At 39.1% G+C, this 19,536-nt stretch overlaps 1 protein-coding gene across 1 annotated transcript; it reads left to right on the top strand.

Annotated features, from left to right (window-relative positions):
- The first annotated feature begins 8,521 nt into the window (after positions 1–8,521).
- Positions 8,522–11,492, top strand: LOC102661357 (uncharacterized). Its single transcript, XM_006580685.1, has 3 exons — positions 8,522–9,124; positions 10,629–10,811; positions 11,316–11,492. Exons 1-3 carry the CDS (start codon positions 8,522–8,524, stop codon positions 11,490–11,492), a joined length of 963 nt encoding a protein of 320 aa, XP_006580748.1.
- Positions 11,493–19,536: the final 8,044 nt, after the last annotated feature.

Here is a 19,536-nt window from a genome sequence, read left to right on the forward strand (position 1 = left end):
TCCTCAAATAAACATTGGTGGCGACTCCGCGCGTATTCATTTCGTGGAACACGCATCCCGCGAGTCACGCGTCGCCCTCCCGCCGAAGGGTAGGTTGCGACAGTTATCATAAGTTCTACCTAAGGATCTTAGTTCATTAATAATGGTTTGGAAATGTTCAAACATACACTGTATGTCTTCATTTTCTTCCATGGAGAAAAGTTCATACTTACGAGTGAGGAGATTGAGTTTGTTCCTCTTTACCTATGATGTGCCTTCGTATGTTACAGCCAAATTGCCCCACATCTGTTTGGCACTTCTGAAATTGGGTACCTTGGTGTATTCTTCTTTTGAAAGAATGCACGACATCATATTCTGAGCTTTGGAGTTTAGCAAAAATTTGAGCTTTTGTTGCTCGTCCACTGGCCTCTAGGAATCTCATTCAGCTAGTCATCATGTGGAATATAATCTTTGTTTTCCACCATGTCCCATAGATTTACATGAATCAATTCTAAGTGGGCTATCATACACTCATTCCAGTAATCATACTTTATCCCTCTGAACAGAAGTGGTTTGTTGGTGCAGACTCCTTCTTCCATATCTTTGATATATAGGATCTTTTCCTTAGTATTGTGAGATACACAACCCTTAAGGTCAAGCTTTGATATCAACTGAAACAACAAGAAACACACTAAAGGGGGGGGGGCTTGAATAGTGTGTATATCAAAGATATAACCTTTTGTGATATAAAAAGAGAATATAGATAGTAATGTATTAAAAATAGGTCATCCAATGAGGACAAAGCATATATTTAATGAAGATCAGTATGGTCGTTCAATGACAAATAAAAGATAGTTCTTGAAACAGTGTTTAAAAGGTAATAGAAAGTGTTATAAGAATTCTTAATAAATTGTTATGAAGAAAAGTAGAAACACTTGGTTTATACTAGTCCACTCAACCTGAGAGATTTTGAGTTCTCCCTTACTCAGTGGTAAAGGGTTTCACTAATCAAGACTTGATTACAAAACAAGTACTCTAACCTGCCATTCTTGGCTTTACAAGTATTCTTAACACCACTTCTGGTACTTCTTAGACTCCCTCTAAATCTAAGAATCCAAGTATTGTTTAACACTAAGCCACTCCTAGCTTTCATAAACAAATGTTTGAATGAATACAAGTATTCTTAACACTCAAAGAATGAATAAATAGTTAAGTGCAAATACAAAATAACTTTGCTTCAAAAAGAATAAGCTAATGAAAATTGTGTATCAGTCGTCTAGTGATTTCTATAGAGTTTTGCTTCAAGTATTTTCTTGCTCTCTTGTAATCTCTTCTTTTCCTCTATCACTTCCTCGATGGAGATGGCCTTTTATAGACTTCAATGAAGGATTCGTTACAGGATCAACGTTGATTCCTTGAGAAGACCATTGTCTCATGCTAAAGAATAAGCTGACGTGTCATGCTTTGAATGAAGAGGAATGATCCATAGTACAAACAACACCATTTGCTTTTTGTTTGTAGTGAGAGTGACCTTTGAAGCAATATTCCGTGAAAACCTTTTATACTATTTTATACTATCCTTTTCTTCAATTCAAACGTTAACAATTAAAAAATAAGAGAGGTAAATAGAAGTGTGTTATAAGGATTTACACAAGGCTGGGCACTCACTGGATATAGGATGTTGGATGCTTATTAAAAGAAATAAAGCATTCTTTCTATGATTATGGACAATAATGAATGTTGTAAATTCCTTTAACATAAGGATCATGTCCACTTGTCATAACTCATTAGAATATCAATAATTTATACTTTTTGTTATACATCAAAATCCAAGGTGGATGAGACAAGTGGTCATCCAGACCTATCGATGCCCACTCAAAAAAATGTTCAAGAAGAGGTAAGAGAACCCACTAGATGCATCATGGGAAGAAATCATCAAGAAAGTCAAATTATTGGTGATTCAGCAGATTGTGTTCAAACAAGATCATCACTCAGAACACAAGGGGATATTGCATTGATTTTTGAAATGGAACCCAAACACATTGATGATGCAATGCAAGATGACAACTGGGTTAAAGTAATGCAAGAAGAGCTTGATTATTTTTAGAAGAATGATGTCTGGAAGTTAGTCAATTTCCAAAAGGAAAGAAAGTTGTTGGAGCAAAATGGGTTTTCGCAACAAATTGGACGAAAAAGGTAAGGTTGTGAGAAACAAAGCAAGGTTAGTTGCTAAAGGATACTCAAAACAAGAAGGTATAAACCAAGTATATGAAAGAATTACTGAAGAAATTCAACATGGGCGATGCAAAAGAAATGAAGACTCCAATGTACCCCACCATATGCCTTGGACTGGACGAGGAATCAACAAAGGTGGATGGGACTCAGTACAGAGCAATGATTGGTTCACGGCTCTATCTCACTACGCCCAGGCCTAATATCATGTTCAGTGTTAGTCTATGTGCAAGACTTCAAAAAGAGCCAAGGGAAGTTCTCTTAACTACAGTAAAATGTATTTTTAGATATCTAATTGGAACTTCTAATCTTAGTCTTATGTTCTAAAGAAGAGAAAGTTTCAAACTTACAAGCTATTGTGATGCTGACTATGCTGGTGATAAAGTTGAAAGAAAAAGCACAAGTGGAAGTTGTCACTTTATAGGTGGCAACTTGGTAACATGGATATGCAAGAAGCAAGACTCAATTGCATTGCTCACTGCTGAAGCCGAATATATGTCAGCAACAAGTTGGTGTGCTAAACTTCTTTGGATAAATAATCAGCTTGCAGACTATAGTATCTATGAGAGTGAAATTCCCATCTTGTGTGACTATAAATCTACTATTAGTCTTTCGAAAAAATCCAACATTGCATTCTAGAGCTAAACATATAGAAATTAAACATCATTTCATAAGGGATAGTGGACTTACAGTTCGTACCTATTGATGATCAGCTTCCTGACATCTTTACAAAACCATTAACTGAAGAAAGGTTAATTATGTTAAGAAGTCAACTTGGAATGATCTTTGTTAATGAATGATTTAATCTCTATATGTCGTACATTGTTACATCTAAGGATATATCGTCCAATGGAATTTAACACACACTCACAACAATCAATATATGGACGACATATCATGCATTTATTATTATTAAATAAAACACAATGTTTTCATAATGAAACATTGTAATGCTTTTTGCTGAGTCAGTTTTGGAAAGTGGGCTTAATGATTATTTTGAAAAACCAAAAAGCCCACTATAAAACCTTAATACGTCAAAATTGTAAGCATTACTCACTACTCTGAAACACTTCAACTTCATCTCTGAAATTGAAACCCTAGCTCTCAAACTCTCTTGAATGGCCACCTCTAACTCCCCCGCTACAAAGATTATCCCAACCTCGCAAATCACCAATATCCACATAGGCAATGAACCATCCGTTCATGTAGAACACTTTTTGACATTAAAGAACTAAAAAAAAGGACTGAATAGGAATTTTGGTCCCTGTCTTTGTAGCCATTTTGCAAATTAGTCCCTATCTTATTGAAATGTAAAAAATAATCCATATCTTTACATCCGTTATGCAAATAAGTCTCTACCATTAAAATCCAATTTTCACTGTCAGTCATATGTCTATGTGGCAAGTCTTTGTCCATGTAATCACCCGTGTGGCAAGGACCGCCTTCTTCTCTAGCTTTGGTACCCTTTAATCCCCTCACTCTCTCTCTTCCTCTGTTTTCCACTTAACTTTTCTATATACTCACGCATTATTCCCAACTTTACTTGCAGAGTGATCCGAAAGGTGAAGGACACTCTTCCACCCAAAATCATAAAGTAAAAACTACCCGCGTTCTTGTAGAAATGCACACATACCTTTGAGCTCGATCGACGTTACAGAAACGACATGCACTATCTTCAGATTTGGTAGGAAATTAGAAGCGAAAGCTCAACACTGAAGGTTTTGAGTTGCTCTGCACTTTTCCCTAAGCTAAAGGTTTTGAGCCTTTATATGAAGAGTACTGTATCAGCATTGCATGTTTTGCAGGAAATGAGAAGTGGAAGCTCAATAGTTAGCATGTTCTTGTAGAAGCAGAAAATTTGCAGCTAGGAAAATTTGCAGCTTCGGCAGTAGCAGATTAAGCCCTTCTTCAATATCAGAAGTAATTGACAGCATACTAGATGAAAATAACTTTTGTATAGAAATTTTTTCCAAAATGTATATAAATCTCCCAATTTATGGTTCTTTTTGGTAGGATTGTAAATAAAATTGCTTTGTTTTGATCTCTACTCAGTAGAAGCCTCTTTACATGGAATTAATGTTAAGTTTTCTTTAATTTCAGGAAAAAATGAGCTATTTTGAAGAAGTGCCAAAATGAGTCATCGCGCTAAGCAAGCTCAATGCGCTTAGCGCGCATCAACGGCTAAGCCTAGCACCAGCGTGCTTAGCGAGTAAATGGGAATCTGGAAAGACATCTGTTACGCAAGCACGTGCTTAGCACATTATCAGCTCGCTAAGTGAGTCGTCTGCCGCTTTCTAGGCTTAGCGTGAGATTGGCGCTAAGCTCAAATTCACTTACTCGCGCTAAGCACGAGAAATGCGCTAAGAACGACGTCGAGATCAGGAAGCCCTTTTTAAGCCTGATTTGCATAGAATTGAAGGAAGGAGCCAAGAGAACTGTTCACTACTTAAAGGTCTGAAGAGTGTGAATTTCAGAGAGCATAGATCGGAGCAAGAGGCCAAGTTTTCATTTTTTAGGGAGATTAGTGAGTTTTTGAGTGATTGTGAGATTTCTAGAGGTAGAGGAGACATCCCCACTCCTTTGTAAGCAAGCAATTTCTCTTGATTCTTCTTCTTCAGTGTAAAAGGAGCTTCCTTGCCATGAAAGGCTAAAACCCTCAGTTGGGGATTCTTATTGAATATTTGATGTAAACTCTTTTTCATATCTAATTAAGGTTGTTGTATGTGTTCACTACTTCTATCTATGCTTATTGTATGCATGCTTGTGCCTTGATCACCCATTTGTGTGTGCTGTTAGGGACTTTAGCATTGGGAAATGTACTGTTTCCTTAGAACTTGATAGAGCAGGGACTGAATGATGGAAGCTTGCTTGTGGAGCTTCTATGGAGGCTGGTTCTTTGAGCTTCAATGAGGTCCTTCAACGGTGATTTTCCACCAAGGAGATGCAGCGGAAGGCAAAGGAGAAGAGGAGAGGGGAGGCACCATCCACTAGGGAATAAGCCATGGAAGAAGGAGCTTCAACACCAAGAATGTGCCTTGGATAAGAAGCTTGAAGAGGATGCTTTAATGGAGGAAAAGAAAGAGAGAAGGGGGGAACACGAAATTGAAGGAATAAAAGAGGGAGAGAAGTGGAACTTTGAAGTGTGTCTCATAAGACTTTCATTCATCAAAGTTACAACAAGTGTTACACATGCTTCTATTTATAGACTAGGTAGCTTCCTTGAGAAGCTTTCTTGAGAAAACTTCCTTGAGAAGCTTCTTTGAGAAAACTTCCTTGAGAAGCTAGAGCTTAGCTACACACACCCCTCTAATAACTAAGCTCACCTCCTTGAGAAGCTTCCTTGAGAAGATTCCTAGAGAAGCTAGAGCTTAGCTACACACACCTCTCTAATAACTAAGCTCACCTCTTTAAGATGAGATGCTAGAGCTTAGCTACACACCCCCTATAATAGCTAAGCTCACCTCTATGCCAAAATACATGAAAATACAAAAAAAAAGTCCCAACTACAAAGACTACTCAAAATGCCCTGAAATACTAGGCTACAACCCTATATTACTAGAATGGCCAAAATACAAGCCCAAAAGAAGAAAAAAAACCTATTCTAATATTTACAAAGAGTGGACCCAACCTTGGCCCATGGGCTCAAAAAATCTACCCTTAGGTTCATGAGAACCTCAGGGCCTTCTTTAGTAGCTCTAGCCCAATCCTCTAGGAGTCTTCTATCCAATACCCTTGGGGGGTAGGATTGCATTACTGAATAACTACATTGCTAGGGATAGTGTGCAGGGTTTTAGTTTTCTTTATTATGTTGTGAGTATAATGCTGTTTAAATTAGGCTAAGTTCAACAAGAGGGATCTGCGAACAAAGTTTGATTTAAATTAGTCCAAACTCTGGAGGAATCGGTGTTTGGTATTTTTGTCCTCAGCGTAGAACACAAGAACATCTTTAATTAGAAAAACATTTTTAATTGCATCAACTTACTCAGTAGGAGGACCCAACGCCTTTAGATATTTGTTTTCACACTTACTTGTTCTCGTTTATTGCTTTTACTTAGGATAGAACATACTTTTGCTTTAATTCACAATCATTAATTTCTGTGAATAAGTTCCCTGTGTTGGATATTTGGTTCATTTCATTTTAATTATTTTACTTGGCAACCTAGTGCACTTTCTGGTAAGACCACTCCCATATAAAAACAAGTAATACCAATTTGGAAGAGGGAGTAAACAAGTATTCTGGTCGAACAAGTAATTTTGGCACCGTTGCCGGGCAACTTTTTCCATTTGGAAAGTTTAGTTCAGTTTGAAGGCATTAATTCATTATTCTTTGATTTATTAATTTTTGTTTTTGTTAATATTTGTTTAGTTCAGAATTTATTTTCTTCTTGAATTGGTTAACTGTTGTTCTTGTTAGTGTTTGCATGCATAGATCTTCTGCAGGTGAATTGGTTCCATGGATTTAGAAATTGAAGCCACTTTTAGAAGAAAAAACGAAAAGAGAAAAAGAAAGCTTTTGCACGACAGAACAGTAGCATCAATCCTTGAAGAGGCTCACTTTTCTGAGTCATCATCTTCTAATTCACCTACATCCAGGGAATCTCAAACAGCAGAATTTGAAGCCGAAGTCATGGCTGAAGAGCAACCTCGATGAGTGACCTTGGAAGATTACTCAAGTACTTCGGTGCCACAACATTTCTCAAGTGTTGCACGACCAAAGGTTCAGGCACAAAACTTAACTTACCCACCTTCATTGATACAACTAATACAAAGCAATTTGTTTCATGGTTTACCAAATGAAGATCCATACTCACACTTGGCAACGTATATTGAGATTTGTAATACTATCAAGCTTGCTGGTGTACCTGAAGATGCTATTAGGCTCAGACTGTTTTCATTTTCTTTATCTGGGCAGGCCAAGAGATGGTTGCATTCATTCAAGGGCAACCATTTAAAGACCTGGGATGAGGTTGTTGAGAAGTTTCTAAAAAAATATTTCCCAAAGTCTAAAACTGCAGAGGGAAAAGCTGCAATTTCTTCATTCCATCAATTTCCCGATGAATCTTTGAGTGAGGCATTAGAAAGATTCTATAGCTTGCCGCGGAAAACTCCCACTCATGGTTTTTCAGATCCTATACCGCTGAATAGCTTCATTGATGGGTTACGGCCATAGTCAAAGCAGTTACTCGACGCTTCTGCAGGAGGAAAAATTAAGTTGAAGACACCTGAAGAAGCCATGGACTTAATTGAAAATATGGCTGCCACTGACCACACAATTTTGCATGATAAAGTTCATATTCCTACCAAGAAGAGTTTATTGGAGCTTTCATCACAAGATGCCTTGTTGGCCCAAAATAAGTTGTTGTCCAAGCAACATGAAGCTTTAATTGAAACACTAAGTAAGTTGCCAACTCAATTTCATGCTAGTCAACCTTTACCTTCATCTGTTTTGCAGGTTACAGGTTGCACACTTTATGGTGGAGCTCATGGGTCAGGCTTGTGTATTCCCACTGAAGAAACATCTCATGAAGTTAATTACATGGGAAACCAGCCTAGACAAAATTTTAATGCAGGTGGATTTTCTGGATTTTAACATGGCCAACCTTACCAGCAACATAATCAATGGAGAACTCACCCTGGTAATCAGTTCAATAAAGACCAGGGTGGGCCACCTAACAGGCCACAACAACAAAGGCCTAGCTTATATGAGAGAACAACAAAGCTGGAAGAAAATCTTGCTCAGTTTATGCAGGTGTCATTGACTAATCATAAGAGCACAGAGTTAGGCATAAAAAATCTAGAGGTCCAGGTAAGGTAACTAGCCAAACAACTTGCAAAAAAATCTTCTAGTACTTTTGGAGCTAACACTGAGCAGAATCCAAAAGAAGAATGCAAGGCTGTGATGACCCGAAGAAGGAAGGTAACCATGGGGAGAAAATGGTGGAGAATGACAAACAATGGCTGGTAATTGAACCAACACTTGAACCAGTGCAACCCTTTTGTGAACTTATAGAGGAAAAAGAAGAAGATGAGGATGAACAGATGAGAGAGACACCAATAATTTTGAGTGAAAAAAATAAATGAAAAAGAAAAAAAGGAAAAAGAAAAAGAAGAAGAAAATGAAAAAAATGAAAAAGAAAAAGAGAGAAAAGAAGAGAAGAGGAAAAGCAAGAGTGAGTGTGCAAGAGAGAAAAAGAAAGAAGCATCTTCAGCTGAAGGGAGAGAAGTACCATATCCTTTGGTACCTTCTAGGAAAGGCAAAGAAAGACATCTAGCTAGATTTCTGGATATTTTCAAGAAGCTAGAAATTACCATGCCCTTTGGAGAAGTTCTACAGCAGATGTCGCTCTATGCTAAATTTCTGAAAGACATGCTAACTAGGAAGAACAAGTACATCCATAGTGACACCATAGTTGTCGAGGGAAACTGCAGCGCCATAATTCAACGTATCCTTCCACCAAAACATAAAGATCCAGGCAGCGTCACTATACCTTGTTCTATAGGTAAAGTTTCTATTGGCAAAGCTCTTATTGATTTGGGAGCCAGTATTAATTTGATGCCACTTTCCATGTGCCAGAGACTTGGAGAGTTGGAGATAATGCCTACTAGGATGACTTTACAGTTAGCAAATCGCTCCATCACCAGACCTTATGGAGTGATTGAGGATGTTTTGGTTTGGGTCAAGCATCTTATCTTTCCTGCTGACTTTGTTGTAATGGACATTGAGGAAGATGTAGATATTCCCTTAATTTTGGGACATCCATTTATGTCTACTGCAAGCTGTGTAGTGGACATGGGGAAGAAAAATTTAGAAATGGGTATTAAAGACCAACAGATTAGCTTTGATCTATTTAATGAAGAAAGAAAATTGCTGGACCAGAATGTTTGTTTACAGGTGAAGGAGTTTGATGAGAAGGTTCTAAAGGAGAGAACTAAGATTGATCCAGGATAACAAAGAACTATGTGTCAAGCTAATGACGTTAAACAAGAGCTTACTGGGAGGCAACCCGACCCTTTTTAAATTTTGTTTTTCTTGCATTTAGTTAAGTTGATTGCTTGTGATTGTATAAATTCAACATGTTTAGCATTGGAAAAAGGGGTTAAAATAGTTTTTGTGAAGTTGTGGATAGAAAAATAACTTGAAATTTCTTTTTGTTGTCCACTCGCTAAGCGCAGCACTCGCGCTAAACGCCATTTTCTTCACGTGCTAAGCGAGCTCTTGCTTGCACTAAGCGCATTGACCCCTGATCATTGGCTGAACGTTCTCGCTAAGTACATTTATTGCGCTAAGCCCAAAAGCTTCTCTGGAATTTAATTTTTGGAATTGGGCTAAGCGCACAAACTCTCTAAGCGCAAAAACCTCTTTGCAATTTAATTTTTTTGAATTGCGCTAAGTGAGCCTATTCATGCTAAGCACGTCCCTCACTGCAATTAAGGGGCATTCTATTCACTAAGCGCGCCTTGACCTGCTAAGCGAGAGTTGCAGGACCAATCAGAGTTGTAGAATGCACTAAGCGCATATCTTCGCGTTAAACCCAAAAACTTCTTTAGGATAGATAACTTAGTGATTGTTAGGTAGAATTTCTATTTATGCTTAGTGTTAGGTTAGTTGCTTGTTAGAATAGCTTTAGGGTTGTACTGTAGTCACAATGTGCTTGTTTTGATTAGGGTTTGATGACCCAATAGGGGCCTATGAGAAGGGGTGAGAAGCCCCTAGTTTTCTGGAAATCACAATGAACGTGCTAAGCGCCTTGCTGTGCTAAGCGAGTTCATCACTTCTGTTGAAGATTCTAGATTTCCAAGATGAACGCGCGTTGAGTTATCTGTTGAACTCGCTAAGCGCGGTTGTGCGCTAAGCGAGTACTGTGTATCAGACACTTAGGATTTTTGTGTTTTTGTTGGGCGCTAAGCGTGCGTGTCACGCTAAGCGCTATTATGTATCTTTTTTTTTTAAAATTTCTTAGAATTGGGCTTAGCGAACCTGCTCGCTAAGCCTGTGCTTTCTAGTTTAGTAGTTGCGCGAAGAGTGCCTCGCCGTGCTAAGCGTTATTCTTTCTCTATTTCAAAAATTTTTGGAACTGTGCTTAGCGAGCCTGCTCGCTAAGCCCATTCTGCTGAAAAAATATATTTTTTGTGTTCACACGCTAAGCGCATGTCTATCGTGCTTAGCGCCTAAGTAAGTTTCATAAGGCGCGCTAAGCACATCTGTCACGCTAAGTGCCCAGCCTTAATTTCAGTTTTATTTTCTATTTTTCAATTTGAATAATTCCTGTCTAATCTTGTGATTGGATTCTTTTGTTTTGCATATGGCTTCTCATAAAAGGAAGGCACCAGCTTCAGTGTCCCAGGCATGATATGACAGATCAAAATTCACATCACAAGATGCCTGGGACAGATATGCAGACAATATTCTTGGCCAGAAAATCCTTCCGGAAAGGAATGTGAAGCTGTTCTATGCCAAATTTGATGAATTTAGAAGGGAAGTTGAGAAGAGGAACTGGCATAAGGAGCTCACTAACTTCTCAGAGGGAAGCATTGATGTTGCTATTGTTAAAGAATTTTATGCTAACCTCTATGACCCTGAAGACAAATCGCCTAAGCAGGTGAGGGTGGGAGGGCACCTAATTAAATTTGTTGTTGACGCCCTCAACACCTTCTTGAAGACAATAGTGGTCATAGAGGAAGGGAGAGCTTGCCCGCCTACTCTAGGTTTGCTAATCTGAGGCCTGTTCCTTAAGAGCTTGCAGCCTGTCTATGTCTCCCTGGGAGAGGATTTGAGTTGAATGTAGACCTGGAGTGTTCTATCCTTTTTAAACTTAGCCCTGACATCCCACACTCCTGACATTACTCTGGATAGGGTTAAGTTGATATACGGGCTTGTCATAAAGATGGATATGACCTTGGGGTACCTCATCTCAGGTCAGATCTCTCTTATAGCATAGCATGACTCCTCGAGGCTAGGTTTTCCAACCCTTATTAATGCTTTATGCAAGGCCCGAAGAGTCACATCTGATTCTCTAACCTCTGAATCCTTGAGCCCAACCATTAATTTGGCTTATATTAAAAAGAATTGTTGGAACCTGGATGAGCCTTCGGTCACTTTTCAGGGAACCCGCAAATCTAGGGCCAGAGGATCTGAGGCACCATCTACTTCAGCTCCCCCTACCTCAGCTCCTTCTACCTCTTCTCTCCCTCCAGCTCTAGCAGCTCCAGTTCTTTCAGGTCCCTCTGCTCAGAGCTTTCCTTGTCTATGTTGCAGAGCCTGCATTAGGGCCAGCTCCTGATCATGTAGAGTGTTGGATTTCCCCTGCAGTTACTTTTTGTTCCACTTTTTCTACGTATGAATATATTCAAGGGAAATCTGGTTTGCCGGAAAGCGCACTGGATCGTCAAGTATTTAAAAATTAAAACGGATGAATCCGAGTATCGAACACAGGGAACTAATGTTAGCCTGAGTTAAGTTCAGAAATGAAGCATTGCTGAGAGAACATGTATAATTGACAATTTCAAATAGAATTTAAACTAAACTTTTATGCTAAAAACTATAAAATGCAAAGTAAGTAAAAGTGACAGCAGTAGGTAGAAATGTTGGGTCTTTCTAACAAACAAGTTGATGAATATAAATATATTTCTCTAATCAATCATGCTCTTGTGTTCTATGTTGTAGCCTAAATTACTAAACCTCGATCCCTCATGAGACTGAATCAATCCAAGCTTCGTCCTCAGATCCCTCTTGTTGGACTAGGCCCAATTGAGACAGCCCTCTTAGGTTTAGACTAACTTAAACTGAGTTTCGTCCGTAGATCCCTCTTGTAAGACTAGACTTAGCTCAAGCAGCTTACGAAAGTTTAGCCTAATTTAGCCTAAGCTTCGTCTGCAGATCCCTCTTGTAAGACTAGGCCCAGACTAAACAACATTATTGTAACAACATAATTAAAACCAAAACTTAATCCACAAATCCCTCTTGTAAGACTAAGTTTCGATCCTGCTTCAATCAAGTTCTAAGGCAACAGTACATTTCCCAATGCTAAAGTCACCTAACTATGCACAAAAATGGATGATCCGACCAAAAGCATGCAAACATTAAGCATTGAAGGAAGCATTGAACATCGAAAACATAATCAATTAGATATTAAGTATTTACATTAGTTGTTCATTAGAAATCCCCAACTACGGTATTTAGCAAGCCATTACAAAAGAAACCCTAACAATAATAAGCTTACAAAACCTAGGTATCTCTACAAAAGCTGCTCCTTTTGCTGCCTCCAGAGCTCTTTTCCTGAAATAGGCACTGTAGTGTGCTGTGGAATTCTATGCCCTGATCCTGCTTCCAGTTCTTCCTGCTGTTGTACCCTAATTGTACACAAGACAGGCTTTAAATACGCTATGAATTCACGACATTGTGCTTAGCGCCACCCTCGCGCTCAGCGCGAGTAAGTGAATTTGAGCTTAGCGCCAGTCGTGTGCTGAGCCTGACTAAAGACAATTGTTGCGCTTAGCGCATTGATCTCGCACTTAGCACATGGTTGATATTGATGCTTGTTCGGCTTCTGGCAAGTGTACCGGATCACACAAGTAGTATAAAACGGTAAGAACCGAGTATCGAACACTCGAGGAACTAGTGTTATTTGGTAAGCTATTTCAACAAATAGGTGTCTGGTGTGTGTAAAGGTAAATGTGAATATGAACAGGTGTATAAACTATTTGTGCAAAAAGAAAGAAAATCACGCAAGAGAAATAATGTGTAAAAACAAGTAGAGAACACGTTGGTCTTCTAAATAGGTGCCTGATGCTAAAAAGATATTCTCTATCTAACAATGCTCCTATGCTCTTATGGTGTCTCCTGAGATACTAAATCCCAATTCCTCATGATAGTTTAGCCTAATCCTGATCAAGCATCGTCCGCAAATTCCTCTTGTAAGACTAAACTCAACCAGGACCGCATTAAGGCACACATACTCAACTAAATTATAGCACCCCGATTCCTCGTGAAAGCACGACAACTCAGCCCTGCACTATCAAGGACTTTAGAGTCAGACCCGTTTCCACTGTTGAATGACCCTAACAAAGCATGCATCTACGTGATCAAGGTAAAGGCATACTGGAATGAAAAGCAGATAGCAAAGAGAACACACAAAACATCATTAAATAGATAAATATATTTACATTAGGTACCTACAGGGAAGATCCAACAGAGGATTTAACTTTCCATACCAGGAAGCCTTCTTAACAACAAAGAGAAGAACAAGATGAAAGATTGCAAAAAATACAAGTGGTGAGGATGTCTCCTTCACCCCTAGGACCTCACAATCACTCATAAACTCATCTCCAGCTCTCAAATTGGCTCCTATTTCAAGCTCTGATCTCTATAGATCTGAACACAACAAAATGTCTAAAAACTCTCTGGAACTTGGACCTTTCTCTCTCTAGAAACCCTAGACATGCAAAGCTCTAAATCCCAGTCCAAACTCCCTTCACAAAATCTGATTTCAGGCTTAAATAGGTGGCCTTGTTCGTGCTCGTGCGCTTAGAGCACGTATGGACCGCTTAGCGCACGTTAGTGATTTTTGGCTTAGCGCACCTTTCTCGCTTAGCGGATGAATTGAAGCGGTGCGCTTAATGAGATGAAGCGGTACACTTAGCGAACCAGTACAACTCATCTTCTTCAAGATTCTTCCTCGCGCTTAGCCCAGGAGTGTTACACTTAGCGGACGCTCACTAAGCTAGCAGATTGGCTTAGCGAGAAGGTGAAAACAACACTTTCCAAAGCTTGCCTAATTAACCTGAAATTGAGAGAAAATGATTATTAAACACACAAAATGAAAATACTAAGTATTTATTACCTATACTTAACAGAAAATACTTATAACACTACAAACTAACCCTAAATTGGGAAAGTTTGATACAATTTATACAAGTTTATACACAAAAGTTAGTCATTTTCACCGATTAACAACTCCCCCAAATTTACAGTTTTGCTTGTCCTCAAGCAAAAAGAGAACAACTCATTTGTCCTCAAGTGATAATGACATGCAGTGACTATGTACAGAGGTGTATGCAACAAAAATTACTAATTGCATGATGAGAAAGATGAAGCAATGTGTACCTATCACTTGTCTTCACAAAATATGCAGTTATTCAAAGTGAAGAATAAAATGTGAACTATATAGTTAGATGAAGTAATCATAAGACAGATATCAAGGAAAGTATCTTAAACCACAGTCTCACGGCTACTGTTTCACTCAAGGACAAGTGTTTAAGCTATTCATCAATAACAACTAGCAAGAGGTCCAATCTTTGAATTTCATCTTATGCCATAAAGTGAGAAATGTATAAACAGAATCAGAAGGGCTTTCTCAAGCTTGTAGTGAGGCTTGGCTACAAAAATTCATTGGCTTTTCTAGGATTCAAAGGTTTAGATTCTCAGAGAGCACAAATCCCAAATTTATCCCAATGGTCTTTTTAATACACTTAGCTTGCTCACTAGCTTTTTACTTTCGTTTGCTTTTGACCTTGTTCCATCAGCACACTTTATTCTTTTTTTTATTTTTAACATACAACTTATTTGTTGTGTGTGTTGATGCTTAACCTTTTTCTTTTCATTCTAATTGACTTCCCTCTCCCAAATTTAGAGTAAATTTGCCTTGAACCATATGCTCTCCTAAAATCTAAACAAGGTATCAGGAGATAATTATTTAAGTTCAGGGTTCAATTCATGACAAAATCATACAGCTTATATAGGGAGCAAAGGATGAAATTATCATTCAAGGTAAGCTTTTTGGTCAAAAGGCTTATGTATGTACAACTATGGCCTTCATCATGTTCTAGTTTATACATTTCATTCTAAAATTTAGAGATTCATGCAAATATTATTACTCACAGCTAGTCGTTCACTCACAGTTTAAGGTCACACTCTCACCGGTTTTTGGTTCAAGCTTTTCTTTCACAATCAATTTGTCTACTGACTAATAATTCTAAATGCAAGTTCACATTCTTGTTCTTTCTTTGTCTAACATACACACTTTCTCAAACTCATGATAAGAAACACAAACTCCATAACAATCATGCACTCAATTCAAAATAAAAACATATTTCACAAAAGGATAAAAGTGCTTCATTGTCATGTCATCAAAACAAGTTAAACTGCTGTAGTTTGATCCTCAGGAGTGGAGGGGTCTGCTAGTTGCTGAATTGAAGCCGTATCTGCCACTGGTTCTGAAGGCTCAGAAGTGGCCTCAAGAGATTTCTTAGAAGTGGTTGCAACTTCTTGTGTTTCAACTACCCTCTTCCTTTTGATCAGGGGCTCTGGAGTAGAAGTCTCAGATGACCCATCCTCCATCTCCTGTGGTACCTGAGCAATGGGACCTTCGTCTTCCCTGTGAAGGGGAGGCTGAGTCCCGGGCCAGGCTACCCATTCATTAAACTGCTCTACAGAAGGAATAGAGTCTGGAGGTGCTACCAGTTGTAAACTTTGTAATAAAATAATTTGCCCTTGATGTATGCTCCAAAGCATGGCTTCAAGACGGTGAAAGTATGCAGAAGGTGAGGTAGAAGGAGTTGCTGAGGTACGTGCTGGAGGAGGAGCTGCAGATGTGGAAGGAGCCTTAGCTGGCCTTGCCCTCGCTCTCCTGGCCCCTCCAATAGTAATTGTCATATCATCAGGGTTCCAATAGTTCTTCCTAATATAGGCCAAGTTAATGATCGGGCTCAAGCGTTCGAAGACCAGGCTGTCAGAAACAACCCCTCTGGACCTACATAGAGTTGTGGTAAGAGCAGGGAACCCAAGTCTAGAGGAGTTAGACTGGGCCATAGATGTGATCTGGCCAGAGATGAGAGCTCCTACATTCATGTCCAGTTAAGAGACTAGGCCAAAGATTAACCTAGCTCTATCTACAGTCAAATCTGAGGTGTGGGAAGTCGGAGCCAGGTTGGAGTATGAGAGAACACTCCAAACCTAAGCAAAAGTTGTTAGATCTTTCCTGAGGATCTTCCCAGGATGGCCTTCAGCATTTAAAACAAACACTCAGACGGGTACACACAAAGCAGCCTCAATCTCTCTGATATCTGTGGGCATTCTGCAGTATCTGGAGTAAGCGGGTAAGGATTCTCCCTCAGCCAGTACCATAGGTGTCTCCAGGAAGGTGTTGAGGCTATCTGCATCAATTTTTATCAAGTGGCCTCAGATTCTGACTTGTTTTGGTGAAGGCCCCTCGGGGCTGTAGAGGTTGGCATATAACTCCTTCACCAAGGCTAGGTCGATGTTGTTGTCAACTAAATTTGTGAGGCGCTTATGGAAGTTATGCCTCTCTAATTCAGCCTTGAACTCATCCTGCTCTGTATGGAATATTTCTACCTTCCTCTCAGCTAGAATATGTCTTCTTAGCACATTATCTGTATATTTGGTCCAGGCCTCGAAGAGTGGAACCTTCTTGTGTCATATTGAGTTGTGGGCCTTGCACCAATGCTCTTTCTTTTTCTGGAAGACATTTGTAGACAAAGGAATCAAACATTTAATCAGGACACAAGTTATTCAAAATCAAAAATTGGAAAATGAAACTGAAAAAGACACTGGCCTCTTAGCGAGACATGGTCCGCTTAGCTGGCCTTTGTAAAAAAAACACTACCGCTTAGCAACATGTGGAGCCGCTTAGTGGAAGTTGCAGCATTTTAGCTTCTGTAGAATTAGCTTAGCGGGAAAGCGCCCGCTAAGCTGAACATCTGCCGCAAGGATTTGCGCTAAGCTCCTTAAAGGCTGCGCTTAGCGGCACCAACTCTACAAAAATTCTACTAAGTGTTGGGAGCTTAGCGAGCGATGCTCGCTTAGCTCAATGGATGCCGCAACCAATATGCGATAATTTCAATTTTTATAAAAAGAACTACCTTAATTTGCTTATGAAAATAAAAGTAATTTTGTCTCGACATACATTCATCCAACAACACGCCATTACTTAAGTGAATATATAATTATATAGGAACAGTAACTCGGTACACGTCATACACATAACAGAAATTAAATCTATTCATAAATATAATTAAAATCCAAGTTTACATCTTTGATTCAACAAAATGACTCATAACCCAACTATGGAGGAGTTGATAAATAAAATACAACTCTCTCCCAAAATAATGCCTACGTCATCACGTTAGCTCGGCGGATCCTCACCAGAATCTTACTCCCTGCACTTTGCCACTGTCATTCTGCTCCCACAAACAATGTTCGCGATCATCACAAGTATCAACCACACAATACAAAATTGCAAGGGTGAGTTCATTATAAAAAGAACCAATACCAATTCCAAATAACCACAATTAGCAAGAAACATAGGCAAACATTATGAGCTTACACAACATTCATTATTCAACACTCACATCCAACAATTACTCATCATCCATCCATGGATCCAATCAAGACTGCACAAAATGATGCATGCACCTGACTCAACACTCAGATGCAATGTGGTACGTACCAACAACCAAATCTCAAGAAAGAGCCTAAGCGTGTCCACACGACACTCTCACTTAGGGAACCATGCAGAGTTCGTCGAGACTATCCAGTTGTGCACATAACTGCCCCCCCATAGGTGATCAGCCTGGGGGCCCAAAGGAGTTCCCTACCAGGTGACAAGCCCCCTCAGTACAAAGTACACTCTGCCACAGTTACTTTATTTCCTGTGTCGTATGAGCTATGAACATGGCCAAAAGCAAGTGCCAAAGACCATGGACCAATTAAATCGCCTAAGCATCCCCTCATAAATGCTTAGATTCTTTAATCACACTTGCCACCCACGTTTGAGCCATCTGACAAGGTCAGTGCACTTACCCCCCATGACATATACTACATACGACGTATGAATGTGGCCCAAAGCAAGTGCCAAAGACCCTGGAAGGTCAGTGCACTTCGCCCTCCACGAACATACACAACATCCAACGTATGAACGTGGCCCAAAGCAAGTGCCAAAGACCCTGGAAGGTCAGTGCACTTTGCCCCCCACGAACATACACAACATGCACATGCCAATGCATTTCCAACATCAATCAACATTCCATTTTCACATCATCCTTGACATAAACATCATCTCTTCTCAATGGCGTTATCAACAACAACAACAACAACAACCTCATTTCATATTCATATAATCATCAACAATACCATCAATTCACGTTGGCATGCTCTTTATTAACAACGTCATCTCAAATCAATATCATCATAATTATCAATATCACCACATATCAATTAAAATCCGCAATAGCAACATCAATAATAAATCGCATTCCGCACATATATATTTCTTTCATGCCTGAGATTCACACTCGCTAGGTATTCAAACAACACAAATCAAGTAAAGACAACAATATCATTCATCACAACAAATATATATATATATATATATATATATATATATATATATATATATATATATATATATATATATATATATATATATCGCATCCCATTAGTTAAAAACATCATTTTCTATAAAGGAAAAATCAGCATGCAACAGGGATAGGCAGTCATTCTCATAGCTAGGTTCCCTAACCCTAACTATGGTGTTAAAATGGTAAATTTTATAATAAACTCCCCTTACCTATTGTGAGCTACCCGCGGGTTCCTCATCACGTCACTTGGAGATTTCTTTTTCTTCTCCACTCGTCAGTTCCACGCAATCCTCTCGAAGGAAAACAAAAGGTTAGATTAGGGTTTCATTCTCTACCGAAACCTCAAGCCAAGTTGGAAAATTTTCCTTCGATTGAAGGGTTCCTCTTGGTGTGGGGTTTCAACAGAGAACAATGGCGGTTTGTGGTGGCTAATGGTGGCTGTGGGTGATGGAGAAAGAGCTTGGAATGTTGGAAATGGTTTTGGAAGAAAGAAAGGAGAAGAAATGGCGTTTTTCCAAAGCTATTTGGACTACAAGGCTCAAAACGCACAAATGAGCAATGCTCTCGGAAACGGAAACGGAAACATCGCGCATACTCCAGACATCTTCTCAAAGATCCCAACGGTCAGATCATGGAATATTGTCTTGTGAAGCTGAAAACTAAATTTCGAGAAGATCCAACGGTGAATGAAGGCTGGGCAGCGTTCTTACCAAGACAGCTTCATGTAGCTTCCTTGAGAAGCTTCATTAAGAGGCTTCCTGAAGAAGCTTACTCGTGGCTTCTTTGAGAAGCTTTCTCAAGAGGCTTCTTTGAGAAGCTAAATTAACTAAATTAACCTCCTTGAAAATAATTACGAATAAAAATAACGCAACAAATATAATCTAACATCAAACATAATTACTAACAATATATAGAGATATATATCAGGGTGTTACACTTAGCATGCGGCTA

The sequence above is a fragment of the Glycine max genome, chromosome 5 (genome assembly GCF_000004515.6).
Source record: "Glycine max cultivar Williams 82 chromosome 5, Glycine_max_v4.0, whole genome shotgun sequence".
NCBI lineage: Eukaryota > Viridiplantae > Streptophyta > Magnoliopsida > Fabales > Fabaceae > Glycine > Glycine max.